We start from the raw sequence: 19,693 nt of genomic DNA on the forward strand, positions 1-19,693 counted from the left end.
TCTTTTTTTATTATTTCTGAAATATTTCCCCTTGTCCTAAACGGGAACATAGAATGGAATTTTAGAGACACTGTCACCGTATTTTTTCTTTTTTTTAAAAAACTGCTAAACTGCTGCTGCAGTTTGTGACCCCTTTTTGTCAGTTACAGCTAAGTACATGACCGGTATGGTTTTGGGAGGGATAATGAGACCTGAGATCCATTACGATACCCCTATAAATGAATTTTTATGCCATGCGATGAATTACACTGTGGGTTTTTTTGGTCGCATGCTGTTAATTGTCTGGGCAAGATTCATTTCTGTCCTTGCCCCTATTTGGATTATGATGTGTGCATGCCTTCAAACAGATCACAGGAATAGGGAGCGTGGACAATATATTCTGGTCTGTAGCTGCTGGAAAGCACTTGAGCCAGCATCCTATGGAGGATAGCAGGAGGATGTACATAATTTTCAGTGTATGCTAAATATCTTACCTAATTATTTTTTTAAGGAAAGCTAAATAATTCTTTCTTAGTCTTTACAAAAACATCCATGTATTGTTTATTCATAACACTTCATAATTTTATTCTAGAGCATGCTCTGCACAGAGTTTCACCAGTGTAGATTGTTTGGTTAGGGGAATTGTAACAACTGTGGCTTAAGAAATGTATGCACCTCGCTATTCTCGGTGCTGTGAATACACTTACAGGTTGTTCCCTTCCTCTGTGGGATATAAACTGTGCACTGTCTGCCTGTGCCATGGGGTCATATCCCTTTAGTTACATATGTGTAGTTAAAGTGATGCAGCTTCTGCAGCTCAAGTCTTGAATGCCTCCTGGTTAGTCCTTGTTAGCTGCATGTACAAATTTTATGGATTATACCGATCCAGGAAACGAATTGTTGTGATTGTATCAGAAATGCTTCTGTGTGTTTCCAGACCTTGTCATTGCTAGAGTATCCAGCAACAGCAAATGCATTTTGAACGCGTTTTCTAAATAGCTCTGTAAAATAAAATTGCAGAATTATCCTTTTCTGAGTCTGTGTGTAGCCATATATAATCATTATATTTAAGTTTTCAAAAACTTCAGAGGGAAAAAAACCCAAAACATTTCACAGTAAGTCTGAATAAACAATTTCACACTTCTTGGTATGCCATTCTTTTTAATCTATCCAAAATAAGTAATTATGTTTATTTCTTTTTTTTAGTATTTTATATCTGCAGTTTATTTTATGAAGTGTATAGTACATTTTTACTGTTGACTGTGACAGCTTTACATATTTTCTTGCCATCTTATGATTAAAGTATCCCCAGGAAAACTTCAGTGTAGGTTTCACGATGCTTTCTCAACATAAGTGTCAGTTAGGTGGTGAAAGGCGTAGCTCGGTTTACTTCATTCGCGGGGCAGAGATGGGTAGCAGGGAGGCTGTTGCACTGCTCTGAGACTTTGAACACTGACACTCTTCATTCTCATTGATCTCCCCAGTGATTTTTTTTTTTTTTTATCTGTGCCTGTGTATCTTTCTCTGCATAAATTGAATACTAATACCTGTTTCGTATCTGAAATGGGTCTTCATATCATGTAGTTAAAGTGCTTTGCTGGAATTTATCTTGTTACCGTTTCCTATGTGCTAATAGGAAAACTCGGAATTCTTCAGATTTTGTGTATGTTGTTATAGTTGGTTGGGGTTTTATTTTGTATTTGGAAATTTCACTTTGGCGTGTAAAAATTTAGCCTAATATTAAGTAATTTGCAGCCTTGGTTTGTACTCTTTTCTTGATATATATACAGTTTTAAAGATTTGGATCATCTTTTGAATATGAAAGTAACATTTTAAAACTAAGTCCTTGCAGTCTTCCACTAGTGCAACTGAAAGGAGTTTAGAATTAATTAAATATGCATATTAATTCTAAATACTTTAGTCCTATAAAATGGATACGTCTTCTAGAAGCTGTACTTTCTTTTTCAGAATTTTGCTTTCCAGCTGTATTTTTCTTTTCCTGTACTGTAAATGCAGTGCTGTAATAAAGTCATAATGATTCTGATCGCTGCCACAGCAAGTTTAGAAGCATTTAGGAGCAACTTGATTTCCTGGAAAAGAATAGCTCTTTTGCTGTCAGTAAGCCCTGTACTAACGGCCAAGGGTGAATGGTACACAGAACCACTACTGTCATAGCGGAACTGCTTGTTCTAATGGCTCTGCTAATGCCCTGAATGAAGAGAGATGTAGTCCAAGTTGTATTTCAGAATATTATGGGGTGGCCTGGGAGCCAAATGTTACCTCTGCAAGACAGGCACACATGTGAAAGCTCACAATAAAGCAGACTAGTATTTTTATTTTGGTGTAAGTAAGACTGAGTTATTTTTTGTGTGTGAAATTTAAAATTCCTCAAATGTTCCTTCTCTCTTGCAGCAGCTGGTTGCTTCAGTCTCACTTGTTAAAGGAGTCTGTAGGTTTACAAATGAGAAGTCTCTGGGGAGGGGTTATTTTGCCACAGCTCAGTGCTGTACAAAATGTAAAACAACTTACTGCTCTTTTAAGCAAGAGGATTCCAAGAGCAAGGAAAAAAGCTGCTGATAGAGTTCTTCCCTTCGCTCACTTGCTGCCAGATGTTGCCAAAGTATTTTACCCCATCCATTATGTCTCTCCCTAACGTAACTGAATGCTGAAGTATTAACGTTTGTTAGCATGTACTTCACTTTGCTCAAGAAGGTTGTTTCATGTTGTAACTCTAGAACGTGGGTATCACCAAATGGAAGTAGGAGCGGGTAGAAAATAAAATGACGACACCAAGGATCTGGAAATAGCAGTCTTCGTTGTTAAGGGAGCACTGGCGTGCTTTTGTGGAGCTGGTAAAGGGCAGCAACTTGGTTCCCCTGCCAGCAGCCTGGGGATACCAAGTCGTGTACGTTACTGAAGGACAAAAAGGAAGTTGGTGTTAGAAGTGAAAATAAAACTTCAGTCTGCTTGTCATCACATAGCTGCTTACCATCCTTCATATGGACACACTTGTTTGTTTTTAATGCAGCAACTACTTCAGGCCTTGTTCTTCTCGTTTTTTGGACATATGTCTATAAAAGAGCTATTTGCTGTTAAACAGGAAGACCGTTTAAGTACTTAGACAATCAAAAGGTGATTTTTGAAAATGGGAGGTAACTGACTATGTTAATCATGTGCTGTCCCTTAGCTTGCTATACCTATGGGTCTGTAACTATCATCTTCAGCCAACAATAAATTCAGGCAAAAAAGTAGAATATGGTAGCTTACTACTGGTGTATTAAAAGAGGGTGTTTTTTTTGTGGGTGTTTTTTTGTTTTTTTTTTTTTTTAAACCACCAAATTCCAATTTATATGTGTTTTTTCTTGAGGACAGAGGAAGCTAGGAAGTGTGGCTATACTGCACATCCTGCTGAGCTTTTTTTTTTTTTTTTTTTTTTTTTTTGCCAAATTATACAACAAATAAAACAAAAGGAAAAGGATATTATAATACTTGTTACTGAAATATAAAGTCCAAGTCTTTGATATTCAAAGGAAACAGAGGCAATTATGAAACAGAAATTGGAGTATTATACATGTTTAACATGCCTAGAGAATACAGGAGTGAAAACGTGTGTGCTATGTTGTGTGTTTTATAACTAAAGATCTTGAACTTCAGGTCAGTCTACAATCACTTCATTTATATGTGTTCTAGCCTGTTTGTCTGTGTTCTTGGCCATGATAGTAGTGAAGCCAGGAGTAAGGTTACCTAGTTATTTTATTATCATTATTATTATTAATTTTGAGATGTAGTTTTCAGTAGCTATTTCTTAGTCATACTGAAATTTGCCACTATGAGTATGTTTGAGCAGGGTTATTCTGGAAACTTTAAAATGACTCGGTGTTTTGCAAATTACTTTAAAAGAAAGTGAAGGTGTTAATTTAAAGGGGGGGAAAGCACTTGTTTGGCTTATTTAAGAGCATATCGGCACTTGGGTTCTGGAATTTAGCATTGCAGAGGAGAGAGGGGAGGAGAGCGTAAACAGTCAACACAGTGTATGGCTGTTCCTTGAGAAACTTAACAAATCATAAGCTCCTGAAAAACTGGTTCATGCATATGACTCAGCAAATATTTATTAACTAAACTATCTGAATATTCCATGTAACATGAGTATCTTCCTGTCTGTTGGTCCTTGCATGTCATCTGGCTGTGCAGTCATCATCTGGACCAAGTAGTTAAACATGATGCATCCCACAGCAGTAGGTGATGGGTAAGTTCAATCCTAAATAGTCTTTTATCTGTGCTTCTCCCTCAACCCCAGAATGCTTAGACATCAGTCATACTCATGGAGGGACGAATAGTGGTGTTCGGGGAGAGATGGGGAACAGAGATTGAAGCTTGATGGAAATGCAGTAGGCCCAGGAGCCTGAAAAGGATGGTACTAGCAAAATTACGAATGGTCAGAGGTGGTGGAAAACGAGAGAGGGCAAGAGATGAGAGAGAGGACAAGCTGTACGTTGGTGTGGAAGGGCAGTACGAGGCTGAAGAGCAGAAGAACGTGGATAGGAAAGGAGGGGAGCATGAAGAGCATTGGCAGCAGGAACAGAAGAGGCTAGAACACAGCACATCTTACTTGCTGTGTTCACTTAGGTGAACTGATTGCTTCTGGTTCACCATTACTAAAGAGTTGTGGAAGAAGTGTAGCAGGAAAGGAAGAATTTTTATTTAATCACCATTTTGAAAAGAAAACGACAGTTCATTTTGGGGCCTACACTTAGCAGCAAAGCAAAGTTGTTCATGTTCAGCCAAATTTTAGAGTCAAAAGAGCGAAGCTTCTGGAAAAGTTACTGATGATTGGACTGGGGTTTGACAAGAGAGTTGCAGGACCAGGATTTAGTGTTGCCTTAGGTTATTCAGCTAGCCCAAGTTAATGCTTGGTTCATTGACCAGCTCATTATTTCTGAAATCGTAAAGGACATAAAAATGAAATAACTGACAATGGAACATCTTAATTTTGATGAACTGTGTAAATGCCAAAAATGTGTAGAGGAGAATTTCTTATACATTCAACATCTTAAGTCCATTTTAAATGTACTTACTAGTTAAATAAAACTCTTCTTCATACTTTAAAGTGTACTTCAGTAGCACTAGGAATTCAGTCCTTCATAGAAAGAATAATTAGAAACATTTATGGTTTTTATAATAAAAATGTTGGAAAACTTACATATGCTTACATAAACTGCTTACTGACATTGTAAAGTATTCAATAGCAATAAAGCCATAGTGAGATTGGTGGTTATTCTGTGTCTTCTTTATGAAACCGCAAAGTATAAACACAAAACAAGATTAATTTCAGTCATGGTTTATTGGGTGCTGATACAAATCATGATTAAAATAGAATTTCCCATTGCTTTGGTTTAATTTGCCTGGAAGGATATGATGAAATGGGTGTCTCCAGAAGTAAGAGATTCACTGCACACTTGTGTGCATATTCCAAAGGCTTCAGTGGCAAAGGAACAGAATTGTGTCTAGCACATATGCAAACCTGTTGTTTATCCATGTGGGGAACGCTGGGGAGATGTGGAGGGTGGAGTTCTGGGTTGTTTTGTGGTGTAGATTTGTTTGTTTGTTTGTTCCCCGCCTGCCCTGTGAAATTGTGTTTAAAAAAGTAATTAAATATCATTAAGTAGGAAAGTTGCACTAGAGCCTGTTCCAGCTGTGGAACTGCTCATACATGCCCTCTGGTATGTAAGAGGCTTTTGGTAGTCTTTCTGATGCAGTCCTGCCATGGTAGCAGCAAGGCAGAGACACCACTGTCTCCTTGATTTTGGGTCTCAAGTGTTATGATGACAGCACACGGGGTAAATACCGAGGGGGAAAAAAATACTTCTCTGTCTTCTGACAAGTAGATGTGTGTAAGGAATGTATGTGCCAGGATTCACAAGCAAGTGAACAAAAAAGTCCTTCAGTTTGCAGTGTTAAGAATACAGAGAAAAAAACCCAACCCTGAAGGAATCTTCATTTACCATATATTGAATATGGATGAATGAGGGAGTGATGGGAATATCTTTGTTCCCTCATACCCTAATCCCTCAGGAGTCTTGGAGCAATTAAAGTTCTGTTTTCCTTTTACCAAAATTTCTGTTTAGTCCCCTTAATTCCTTACTGTTACTTTATGGAGCTAACAAAGCAGGGTCAAATTACAGTGTGAAATGGGTAGGAGAAACTGAGATGCTGCAGGGAGTTTCTTGAATTTGAGAATCTTCTAATAGAAGAATGAGATTTTCATTTTGCAGAAGGTAGGAGAACAACCTGAGGATTTCCTCCTGCCATGGAGGCAGGATACTTGAGCACACTGAGGTGACGTTATTTTATGAGTCGATTGGATAGGATTTATCTTTTTTTCCCCCCCCCTAGTTGTTAAGAAGCGCTGTGGTAAATTGGCAACTACACGAACCATGATTATGTGTACTTCTCAAGAAACACACTGGTGTAAACACAAAGGGTGTATGCAGAATTAAGAAGCTGAAGTTCTTCTAAAGACCCAGATGCTCTGAATTCTGCTTTCATTGTTGTGTCTTGAGAAATTTATATTAACTTATACATCCTTAATATCCACTGCATATGCAATTTTAGCTTGTAAAGTGTAATTTTTTGTAATACTTATTTTGTATTTGCTACCTGCAAATAGGAGAATTTCCATAATTCCTTTAAAATACTGAAAGCAGAGTTTACACAAAGAGTGAATTACTAAAGGGACACAGATCTTCTCCTGAGATGGGTTGTTATTTGTCATGCTGTGTGACATTGTGTGGTGATGCTTAGAAGATAGTCTGTGATATAAATATTTGGTATGGCTTGTTAAATTCTGAAATGGGATCATATGAAAAGAGAATGCAAAGAGAGGTTGATGATAGCTTGTAGTGTAGCCTGTATTTATGAAGAAATTTAACCTTAGTGGTGGATTTTAATTTAATTTTCAGTTTCTTAAAGTATAATACACATTCAGTTTTTTAATGTAATCTCATATTCAGGATTAATATATAAATAACTTTATTGCGCCACCAAACAATAAAACGAAAAAAGTGACACAAAGTCAGTCTCATTTTACTGCACCGAAAATTGGTTTTGGGCTATTGACAGCATAGCTGTTGTGTAATAACTGTTTAGCTGTATCTGCGTGGTGCAGCTCCCCGAGGCTGGTATTATAGTCCTGAACGGGAACATCATCTTTCTAAAAGTATAATGTTCTAAATAATAACTGTGCTTTGTAAGTACATAAGAGAGAGGAAACGGAAGCCACCTTGCTGCTGAATGAGGAGTACGTTCTCATTGAGCACAGTTTTAATAAACTTGTATGCATCAACCTCATATTGATTGTTTTTTCCCAATTTTGCTGAATTTCTATTTGTAGGCAGGTTGATGGAGATAGGCTGCAGCAAAGGTAGAATGAATCCCTGATGGCATGTTGTCATATATACTCTGCATATTGCTTCATTATTATTATAATCATTTGAATCTATGAAAAAAAAATATATATCTTGATCTTAACGTCTACTAATATTTTTGTATCTGAATATATGTGCAGGTCTTTGTTTCTTACTAGCTGACATGCAAAGTGAGAGAATGACTGAACAGAGGGTTCTACACTTGAGTGAACAAGGTCATATTTTACTTTGTAGTAAAAACTTCAATCATGATACGCCTTTTAAGTGACAAAGCAAGTTGCCCTTGGTTTTGGTTTCATAGTTAAATATTTTCTTTTTTATGATAACATGACTTTAAAGCTTGACTGCAAGAGGAATAAAAGGAAAAAGAATTGGCAATAGGAATTTCAAGTTGAGGCTCCACAGTGCCTTGGTGTTGTCTCCATCCTTTAGCAAGTATATCTGCTCCCTGTTCTTGCTCCCACCTGGATATATGAGTGGACATAACATGCAAGCACAGATCTCTCTTGTTTTCTTGTCTGATCTGTTTTAGGGTGGATTCTAGTCTTAATTGCTGTCAAGTGTCTCTTAGAAGAAGGCAATGTGACTGCAATGTCTTATGGCTCATTCTCAGCCAAACTTTTTCCTCTGCAGCATCTTTCACCTGGGCTGGCATTTCTTCAGTATTTCTTTCTTTCTGCCCTTGGTACCTCATACACTGTCTATAAACTTGCCTATTTCCAGAGTTCCAGTGTAAGGCTTTGCAGGCAGGGGCTACTTTCTTCTTCATACAGGAAATATTTTTGAGTGACCAGAACTGGCAATGGTGGCACAATTGTGTTTTTTGCTGCAGTTTCTGAATGAAGGGAGCAGGTTTTTCAGATTTGCAATGGTGAAGTAGTCCTTCTTTATGTCTGAGCAGAGACAAGGAATAGATAATCCCAATTTATCTGCCAGTGACCTACATTCAGAAGATGCTATAAATAGTGTGAAGTCCTCTATTGGAAACTAGTCCAGTAAGTTGAGGTGGGTGAAAATGAGTACCAAAATTAAAGCAAATAAACAGCGTGCGAAGAAGGGAATAAGAGGGTACACTGTCTTCTCAGGACAGAATTAAGAAGTTACAAAAATGAGAGAAGTCCGTTCTTTGGGGACATAGCTCTTTGACAGCTTAAGAGAAAGTAGTAAGAACTTTTAATGTGTCATCTGCCCCTTGAGACTTCAAGACCAGGTGTATCAATCTGGACTGGAACTCCTTCTCTCTCAGTAGTTCATCTCTAACCGATGACTGAAGCTTATACTGCCTTGTAACTCCTCAGAGTATCTTCCCTGCTCTTAGAGCTAGGTTTTATGAACCAGAGATGGCATCTGTATTGAGTGTCCCTTAGCATTTTGTTTTTCTGTGAATTTGTCTGAAAAACATAACTTCTGCATTATGTATGGATAATGTTGGTTCTCAAATTGAAATGCCAACTTAATTTCACTTTCAAAAATGTTGGAGTTACTTTCATTCCAGTTCTTATGCAGTTGGTAAAACTGGGAGCACAGAAACTTTGTCTATGTGAGAAACAGAGATAATTTGATTAAAGATATCACCTGTGTGTTTTAGCCATCATATAATTTCAGGTGATCCTTGTGCAACATTGGTGTCTGGAACTTCCCCTGAGATAGTTTTGCAGGCCTTTAAAAATGCTTTTAAGCAGCTGAGTTTTCTAAATACATTTTCACAATCTTTGCTGCTTTGCTTTCACAATCATTACTACTTTTTAAAAGTAGCTTTAATATATCAAACAGGTGCTATTAAATTAAATATAATTAGAGTAATTTTAGGTGGTAATGTTTTAGGCTTTTTGAAAATTGCTGAATAATCCAGTAGCAGAACTTGTCTTCGCAGAACATGGGATCCTAACAATGGCTCATGCCCCTCCCTGTAGTCAGTTAGATTTTTTTTATCATGCAGTAGATTGCTGGATCATAGCCATCATTAGAATACTTTCATTAATAAAATCAAAGCATGATTATTATGAAGGAGATTTAAATAAATTTTTAAAAAGTCTTTCACCTTTCTTGGTTTCATGCTTAATTTTTACAACACTAATGAGTTATTCCTATTTGCATTTTGTAGTTTATTTTTGGGATGTGTCTTGTCTAGTCTAAGCAGACACTGAGCGGGAGAGTAAAATATAAAGGTTGAACAGCAGGCATGTTAGTAGTCTAAATGTAGCCTTCCATTAGAGGTGTCAGCAAAGATAAATATGGAGAATGAATGGAGTAAGATGAGGGAAAATTCAAGTAATAGCATGGGATAGAGGTTATTAAAAATGCAACAAAGTATTTTCAAAGCATACAAAAAAATCCTGTCAGTTTGTTTAAACTTGGAGAGGGAACCACATAATAAACCAAAGTATTTTCTTTAATTGTATTGTCTCAGAAAGAATATTCTGTGTTGTTGTCTCCTTCTGAATATTTCTCTGTTGGTTTTTAGGTTTCTGTCCTGTATGTTGTACGTCAGTGGGATTTACTCTGCTGGAACAAAATAATGTCTTCATCAACCCATTGAAGGAAAGGGGTGAGCAGCTTTCTTACGACCAGTATTTTATCTCCTTCAGAAAGCAGTGTGCTCTCGGAGCAAATGTCATTAGGTATTTTGATGAAAAGGGAAGGGTTCTAGATGCTTTTCATGTGTCAAACAGGCTTGTTGCTATTTTGATTTTTGTTTCTTTTTAACTTTGTATATGAATATAAGGTTCTATGTTACATAGCACGTGCCAGGACTGAGTTAAGTAAGAATTAACAAATAGCCAGGCTGAATCTGCCAATCCTCCATTTCTCTCTGAAGGACTTCAAAGGAATGTGTAAAGGGGAAAATTGGAAGGAATGATTACTTGTTAACAAGTCTGCTGGGTAGTTTCTTCACAACCCTGAGACAGTTAGTGGTTGGTTTATACCCTCAAGCATAACTATTTATATCTCTTACAAACATCTGGTGTAGCTTGTATATGTTAAAAATGATATTACTGAACTCCAACAGCTTACTTGCACCTTATGTTAACGTTACTGGGTGGTCCCTTTGCTCTTAATTATGAAGGAGTAAGTAGAGCAAGTGAGGAGTGATGGATGTTAAACGATCACTTTGTGTGCATGATTCTGCTCACCTTTAATCTCTTCTCTTAGATACTCCTTAACTTGCTCAAAGTCTCCACATTTCTGATTACCCCTCTTGATTTATCTTCCTTTCTACTCTGTGTTTTACCTTTATACTTACTTTTATTGAAGGCTTGCATTTTTTTCCTTTCACTTTGTTTTGCAGAACACAATGCTTTTGTGAATTCGCTTTTGCCACAGTTAGAAATGGAGTTTCTGATTGCAGTTCATGCATCAGCTTCCAGTTTACGTGGCCTTAAATGTTTCCTTGGGTTTTCCTCACACTTTCTTTTCCAAATCAATAGAATGAGAGTTAATTTTGTTATGCATGAAGCAGACTGGCTGACTCTCTCAGCCTTGGGTTATTTGTTTTTATATTTGTAACTCTCTGAATATGACACAAATGCAGTTTTCCTTCTAATCTCGATTTCTTTAACAAAGAATAATTGGCATTTTTAAAGCTCAGTTGTCCAAAAGTCATGTGTTCTTAGCCCCACTTCAGATACCTTAGGCCATATAGTATTGGGTATAGCTGTGCTGGTTAAAGATGGTCCTGCTGTGAGTTGATAATCGCCACACATGAGCCAGAAATTACCACACTCATAGGTCAGCCAAGAGCAGGGGTTGTGTGAGTGCACAGCAACGTGCTTCAGACAAAGTCAGCTGGTTTGCATCATAGACACCTTTAACAGCGGGCTGAACTAGCCTAGCCGACTTCATGTAAAAAGGCTCAGAAATTGTTCACGTGTTTTGTGGGCTCAGTGGTAGAGCTGTGGAAGTAATTAGCTCTGGCAGGGTGGCAGTGATAAACATCTGGGAGCGATACCAGCTTAATCTAGCATCATTGTTTGCAGAATGAACATCTGCTTAGGCTGTGTATCTGCTAACTAGAGCTGGATGCTGTATCCTAAATTAGGTTATAAAAGCCAAATGTGTAAATACCTTTTCAGTTATTTTTCTTAAAGTTTAACATCGTTTGTCCCTTACCACTACTGAGTAATGAGGAGATGTTTCTCTTTAGTGAACCAAAGTAATTCCTCAGTTAATTGCCTCAGTTTAAGTGTGTGATTAGCTCAATTTGTTCTTCTTGATTTGCAGTAGTTGTCTTCTCTAAATCTCATCAGTTGCTATCTTGCCTAATAGCTTAATCTTCTTCTACTGTAATTGTAAGTCAGAGGGGAAGCTCTTACGGGAAATAAAGAATATACCCCTGTAGAATTCTTTCCAGCCCTTCCCCTGGGAGACAATAGGGCAAAAGTCCCTCTTGATGAAATAATCTATGGGCCTAGCTCAAAGCTGTGCACCTCCTTTTTCCTTCATGTGGCCTGAGGGATTTCCAGATGTGAAGTGTCTCTTCCTTATGGAAATCTGGAAGGAAGGGTTGGTCCAAATTGTCTGCTTCTCCAGAAATTCTTGCAATGTCCTATTGTCTTCACCAGTTTGCGTGCATATCTTTGTTACTTCACTCTCTGTGTTGTTCTTTGTGTCACTGTGATCTCACATCCTTGCTTAACTCTAAGACACTCTTCCTCTTCTGTGACTGTTTTACCTCTTCTTATTACCTCTTTTCTAAGAACTTCATCTTTCTTCCACAGCCCAACTGTTTCTTTAACAGCATTTTGTGAGGAACTTACTCAGTTTCTAAAACAAGCACTGAATAGTGTTTACTCTTTCTTTGCTGATCTGTTCAACTGTTGTACTTTCATTTTGAGGGTAGTCTGGTCTGTGCTTTGGATATTACAGTCAGAAATTAAATGTGTGCCTTCTGAGAAGGAGGAAAAGCAACATTTTATATGTACCATTCCACTCTATAAATACAGAAAGACACTAATGCCCCAGTTGTAAACTACCATTTTTGAAAGAAAATAAAAAATTAAACATAAGACAAATGTTTACAGGGCTGATGTTTTAGAATATGTCCCCTTAAAGTATTTTGAAAGATAGCTCATTTTGCTATTGTGGCAGATGCTGATTTAACTTTAACATTAAAAGATTCATAATTATTAAAAAAAAATTTAAAAATCTGAAGTACTTCTGTCAGTGCATTTATGTCATTCCCATTTTTGGTGGAGAGATCAGTAATATTTCTGGAGTTTCAAAGAAAGAGATATTGATATTTTACAAAGACAGATAGACAAACTAGAACCAGAAAATATATTTATTAAGGCTGTTAGAAAAACTCTAAATGTGGTCTTTACTCTTTTCCTTTGTAAATTGTATTCTTAAGAAAAACATACGTCAACATAGTAGTTCCCAAACTGTAGCGTACCTTTTAGCTAGTATTCCGCAAGCTACTTAAGATGATACGTACGTGTTGTCTACAGATAGAAACTTGTCCAGCTCTGCAAGCACATGACCCAATGCCAGAACCAAGATCTGCTCTGTCTGCTCATACTTGTGGTTCCCAAGATGCTTTTGTGTGTGTAAAGTGGCACAGACTCCCAAAGAGCAACAGCTCCATTTTAAGCATGAGTGAGTGAAAGTCAATAACCGCGTTTGTGAAGGAAGTCATGCTTACGTCATCCTGGTGAACTGCTCTAGTCTTTAAAGCTGTTTAATGCTCAGGAATTGCAGTTTGAATACAACTTGATGCAAAGTAAGGCTTGAGGTTTGTCTTGAGGAGTTAAGTGTGTCTCTCTGCTTGAAACTGTTAAGTAAACGAAGAAAGAAATCTTGAAATTTGTCCTGTGTTTCCAAAATGAAACATTTACCTGAGACTCTTATAATCTGTAGGGGAAAATATCCAGAAATATAAAAGTTGCTCTTCACAATGGTCATGTTCTGTAGTGAAGGAAAGATTTAAAAATAGTTGAAAAATTTGTAGTGATTAAACACATTACAAAGAAAAAAGTTTTTGTTTCAATCTTAAACTGCTGAAAATTCTAACCGCTTAGTACTTCAATACTGACTTAAGTGGAAGAGAGTAGAAAACTTTGAATTAATACCCAGATGTAATCTTCTTCAAGACATGAGCTCTGTCTCTTTTTTAATATGAAAATGAATATTTTAATAATTTAATTATTTGATATTTTTAATATGTTTTATAGTAGCTAAACATTAGGACTCCGATGTGTCAAAGAAATTTGAGTTCTATGGTAATATTTAATGGTAACAGCTTCATGAATTCCATTATTTCAGTTGTAATGACTATTAATCTGACAAGAAAATTAAATGTGAATGATTGAATGTATCAAATGTCTATGAGAATGAGACTTCTGAATTCTTAGTCACTTTTGAAACTATACTCACATAGGCCCAATTGTTTAAAATTTGTTAGATATTGTTCCAGTTTTGGTTAATCCTTAAATTACATGGATGGTAGATTCCTTTGGTTTCGAAAAGTAATTTCAGGCCCTAGCTTTAGAATATGGGATTCATACTCTTAAGTAAATAGTGTATTGCTTAACACTTTTTACATTTGATTCATCAGTTATAGACTATTACTGTTTCAGTGTGCTGATGTGTTGTTAGCCTTTTCAAAATGCAGAAAGATAAATCTTTGCTCATTTCTAGATTTTATATATTACCTTAGAATAAGTAGTGAAAAAATAAAGTTTACTTGAAGTTTGTGAATGTATAAGAACCTCAGTTTCTTATTAAAAATCTTACCTTCAAATATAAAATGATACAATGAACGTTTTGCTGATGAAACCTGTTGCATTTTCCAACTTGATTTTTTTAAATTTTATTTTATTTTATTTTTAGAAAATGCATGTAACATTGTCAATAAATTTGCTGATTTTTGGGGGGGCAGAGGTGTGCATAAACCTTTATCTTTTTTCAATTTTTAGAACTGGATTCTAAGTGTTCTCTTTTATAACTGACTTTTTTTTTTATTTTTAAAGAATATTTGTTCATACTTATGATGATTTGACATAATTAACGTTTTATTAACCATGATGGCAACACAGACATTAAGTATAGACAACTATCAAGATGGACAACAGGTAGGTGTGTTTTTCTTTCTCTATGAAGTAAACACAGTTAGTTAGCAGGAGAAAAAAGGTATTGACCTTTTCCTTAATGCCTGCTTTGGCATTGTTTAAGTATCTTGTTTGTAAAACAAGATCTTTAAAGTGATAAGATGCTATTCTTTAACACTTGGATACTTATTAAAAGCTTAGCTAATCTTTGCATGACTTTGCTTAACTTCTGGAAGAACGGTTAGATAAGGGGTTTTCTTCTGAATCCCCTCAAGATCATTTGTGTGCTGTAATGTTCCTATTTTTAGGAGAGTCAAATGGGCATCGGTAGTGCTTTGTGTATGTGATACTTCAGTGTTCTTAGGTGTCTGCAGTTAACAATAGATAGATGCCATTTACACAGTCATAGACTTGTTGGTCTTGAGCAAGTGAAGGATAAATTTAGTTATCTAGAATTATATGCTACTTTGACTACATTTAAGTTGATGCAATTCTGCTGCCGGTTGAAAACTGGTAAAATACTGGTACTCATTTTAATGAGGTTATTGATCAGAATTGCTAATAGAAAACTGGTCGGTGGGCTTCCAGTTTCTTATTTCTGTTAACAAACAGCTAGAATAATGAAACATACTCAGATATGTCTGGTCATAATGTTTCATTTTTGTACAACAGGCTGTACATTGCAACAATTTGAATGGCTAAATTAAAACACTGTTAACTGGAGACAAGTCCTGCTGGTGGCCTGTACTCTGAAGACCCATTTTTGCGTTACTGTGTGTCAGCCCTAAGCAGTAAATACAAGTACTTCTGTCAGCAGATGGCAACAGTGGCGAACAGTCAGAAGAAAACAGCAACTTTTCCCATCTCTTATAAAAAGATGTTTATCTGAATGCAGTCTGGGATTATTGATTTGTGTTGTCGTTATTTACTTCTTTTATTGCAATTCTAATTTCTCTCCTCTCACCTGCCTTACATCTTTTGCTTTATTCCCCCAACAAATTCATTGCATCCTGTGACATATCAGTGAAAGTAACATGTTTTTGTAAAGAATGGATTAGGAGAGAGCATTTTCTTTCTAATTGCCTTGTATTTTAAGCTCTCAGTGACCAAGATAGACAGGGAATTTGGGTGCCTGCTGCTTTTGTAGTTTGGAAATGGCCCACAGAAAATAGCTTTCGGTTTTAAGTGAGCTGTTTCCTCCTTCTAGTGAGATAGAGCCCTAACTGAAAATGCCCTCTCCCTTCAAACTCTGCAGATGTATGGCTCAACATTTATAATCACTTGTATGAGTCATACGCTTTTATTTTGCTCCTCCTTCTTGTTGTTAGCCAAGAAATGAGTCCATTAGTTGCATCTTTTTTGCAAGCATTCTGGCTTAAAAATCGTCTGTTCTTGCTGAGGAAGCTTTTTGCAAGGCAGGCTGCCCTGTTGGGTAGGATACGTTGGCATTTTCTCAGTTTCTGATTTTGCTGGGAGATGGCTTGGCCCCGACAGGTAATAAAGCACAAACCTTTTGGTTCTCCCAGACTTCTTGTTGGGAATAGTGTAAATTCCTTTTGCTTATGTTGCATGGAAATAGATTAAATTCTGTCAGAGTTAGATTCTCTAACAGTTTCTGGAGGCCAGCTCTCCTCTCAGAGGGCTCCTGTAGGTGATGTGATACATACATCTCACGGGGGGAGAAGGGCAGGGGATTGCATTTGGTACACTTCCTTTCTGCAGGTGTCAGTTCTGGCTGCCTGGTGATAACAAGAACAGTGTCTGTCCTTTACTCGTGATAAAGCTTGTTAAGGTTAAAGTAGAAAAAAAAAAGATTGCAGTCATTTCTTGTCTTTGTACAAGAGGTTCTCTGTGCTCAAATGGGAGAAAACCAAGGAGTTCGGGTTGGGGGGTGGAAACTATGACTTGCAGAGGACAGGTTCCTTTAAGACCTTTTAGTCTGAAAGATATTTATCTGGAGGTGATGGGAAAACCACTTTCAAAACTTTGAAATCACCTCGAAGGCATTACAAGCCACCTAGTGCAATTTAGGAGGTGCTCAGTGGGAGCTGTGACTCTATGTTGTTTTTCCAGTGGTGGCAGATTGTGTAACTGTGTGTTAAATGGATTGCAGAAGCAGATACTGCTGTTTTCTCCAGTAGCTTGATATTCCTAAAATAACTTGTTATTTCAATATGTAAATTTGAGTGGTAAAGATCAGAGGAGGTTATGCTACTGATAATTGAAAGATTGGAGAGACACAGAATATTTCAGTTCTTGAAAATGTGCATTTTAATGGACAAGAAAAACTTCAGAATCTCTTTTCTTCAGTATCCTGATATAATGTACAGTAAGAAATAAGAAAGAAAACTTAAGAGTAGAAACTTGCCTTTCTGTTGTTTTCATCCTAAAGACTTTTTATGCAGACATCCCCAGAAATATTTAGGAGCAGTGTACTCTAGCCCATTCCAAAAATAGCCACTTCAGAGACAAAATGCTTTAACAATTTGCTAATATCTGTCATTCCCATTTTAAAGCTGACTGCTAAAACTTGAAGTGACCTTTACGCTACCCATCAAAAAGTGTCAAGGATTAAAAGAGGGGTTTTGTTACTGCTATGGCTTTTTGTGTAACTGCCAAGTCATACCAACCTTCTGGCAATTTAGTAGCCCTTTGCATTGCTATTTCCTTAGAAAACAGTACACTTATTTACGTCAAGCATACAGATTTACTTATAATTTACTCTTTTTCTACAGATGCAAGTAGTAACAGAGTTGAAAACTGAACAAGATCCCAACTGCTCTGAAACTGATGCAGAAGGGGTGAGTCCTGCCCCTGTAGAATCTCAAACGCCAATGGATGCAGACAAGCAGGCCATTTACAGGTAGTAATGGACTCGTGTTCTGTTTTTTTTAAGAGTAAAGAATAGAGGATTTTTTATTATTATTAATAATGAGTAGCTTAAAATCATATGATCTCTTGGCTAACTGTGTCAGTAGTTTGCAGGGAAAGAATGAGATCAAATTACCTTCACTGTCAGTCTTCAGCCAAGAAAAAAAAAAACCCTTCCCTTTATTGTGGGATTCTGCATTTTCAGGAGAGTTTTAAAGGATAGTCTAAAGGTAGCTGCCTTTAAAGCACAAGTGAAATTTAGCAAGCTACTAAGACTGAACTATGGTCACTATTTGTTATACTGTAGTTTTTATCTTTAATGTGAGATTTTATTTTTATTGTAATTAGTTTGATCTTTACTCCCTTTTCTTTAGGGATTACAATCTATTGCCCAGTAATTAGCTCAAACTGGATTAAATGTTGATGTATAAACATACTAATTAGAGAATTTCCAGTCTTAAGTGCTGTGCTAAGCAATACGCTCAGTTTTGATGAGGTTAAGTGTTCTTTACATTAAGTGCTTTATAAAGACATAACTATTACCAGTTTGCAGGTAAAAAAAATACAAACTGAAAACCTGGAGCAGAAAGATGTATCCACTCATTTACAGATTTGTGCTAAGAAAATAATCTTCTTCTCTGAGCATGATTTCATGGGAGGCCTCTGAGTACAGCCTGCATACTGTTCCCAGTTCTGTGAAGTTATTTGTGTTTTATAAATAAGGCCCACATTGAAGAATAAATTAATTTTATCAGGCTTTGTTTCTGAATTTAAATCTACATTCATCCTATTTGTAAATTCTAATCCTCATTTCTAATGTACTGTATTAATGTATCTCTTGCCACTCAATTACAGTGAATTAAATAGTATGCCATAGTTTTTTAGTTTGTGATTGTTCTCTTTATTTAAATATACCTTTTTTTTTTACTGCTTTATTTGCCTCTAGAGTGTGTGGTAAATCAAATTGAAAAAAACCTCAAACTTTGATCATGTTTCCCTGTAGCCAGTGGTGTTATACACAGTCTCTTCCAAAACTTATCTTTCTGTTTCTTACATGAGTGACTGTTGCCGTACGTGAGCCAGATGTCTTACTTTTCGGTGGTGTACATGTAAGTTAAAATACTTATTCATGTATTTTAACTTTTATTCTAGGCACCCACTATTTCCCTTATTAGCACTATTATTTGAAAAATGTGAACAATCTACACAAGGCTCAGAAGGCACAACTTCTGCTAGTTTTGATGTAGATATTGAAAATTTTGTAAGAAAGCAAGAGAAAGAAGGAAAACCCTTTTTCTGTGAAGATCCAGAAACTGATAATTTGGTAAGTATAAGCTGTTCCTTTTATTTCTGAAACAATCATCACATTTGCCTCTTCTTCCTAATTTTGGATCTCAACTAGTGCTTATAGTTTCTCTGCACATTTTTCTTCATACAAGAGATTCTTCTTTATGTTAATGCTGAGAAACATTCTTTTTTTAATTTCTTCTGACTCCTTTTTCCCCTCTTACCTGTTAGCTTACATAGGGCCCTTCACAATTGTTTCCCATTCTAAACTGGCTGAAATCAGTGTTTTAGAGACAAACAGAAACATATGCTTGCTGTAGCCAGGTTAATTCTGCAAATCAATTTTAGAGTGTCAAATGTATAACAAACGTTTATCAAAAACATGTAATTGGTGTAAGTTTTTTCCAACTGTTGTTTTTTTAATCAGGCCTCATCTAATTAATGTAGAAGAAGAGCAATCATAAGATGAGCTTAGAAACCCATTAACATAGACACAATTTTTCTTATGTATCATTATCTCTAATCCCAATTTCTTTTCAGAAGCATATCTGAAATCTAATAGCTGGAACGTGGTAGTTCTGGCGCAGTGGGTGAGGAAAGAGCAATGGATGTGGTTTATCTTGACTTTAGTAAGGCTTTTGACATTGTCTCCTATGATGTTCTCATAGACAAACTGATAATATATGGACTTGATAAATGAGCAGTGAGATGGACTGAAAACTAGGTGAACTGCTGGGCTCAGAGGATTGCTATCAGCACCCTGAAGTCCACTTGAAGGCTAGTTATTAGTGGTGTACTCCAGGACTGGTGCTGGAACCAATACTGTTTAACATCTTCATTAATGACCTGGATGATGGGACAGAGTGTACCTCAGCAAGTTTGTAGATGTTGCAAAACTGGGAGGAGTGGCTGATGACCAGATGGCTGCACCGCTAGAACTGCTTTTGGAAAAGTTGTCAAACAGGGATCTCATGGAGTTCAACAAAGGGAAATGCCACGTCCTGTACCTAGGGGGGAATTACCCCGTGCACTGATAGACTCTGGGAGCCAAGCAGCTGGAAAGCAGCTTTGTGGAAAAGAACCTGG

The 19,693-nt window shown here is 36.7% G+C and overlaps 1 protein-coding gene across 1 annotated transcript in view; it reads left to right on the forward strand.

The window, feature by feature from the left end:
• The first annotated feature begins 9,865 nt into the window (after positions 1-9,865).
• Positions 9,866-19,693, forward strand: part of PKNOX1 (PBX/knotted 1 homeobox 1) — a 28,461-nt gene continuing 18,633 nt past the window's right edge. The window contains exons 1-4 of the mRNA XM_010178320.2: positions 9,866-9,951; positions 14,372-14,473; positions 17,185-17,312; positions 18,473-18,644. Coding sequence (XP_010176622.1) covers positions 14,423-14,473; positions 17,185-17,312; positions 18,473-18,644 — 351 coding nt within the window. The 5' untranslated portion in view covers positions 9,866-9,951; positions 14,372-14,422. The remainder of the gene's footprint in view (positions 9,952-14,371; positions 14,474-17,184; positions 17,313-18,472; positions 18,645-19,693) is intronic.

Source organism: Antrostomus carolinensis, unplaced genomic scaffold (genome assembly GCF_000700745.2).
Source record: "Antrostomus carolinensis isolate BGI_N321 unplaced genomic scaffold, ASM70074v2 scaffold14851, whole genome shotgun sequence".
Classification (NCBI taxonomy): Eukaryota; Metazoa; Chordata; class Aves; order Caprimulgiformes; family Caprimulgidae; genus Antrostomus; species Antrostomus carolinensis.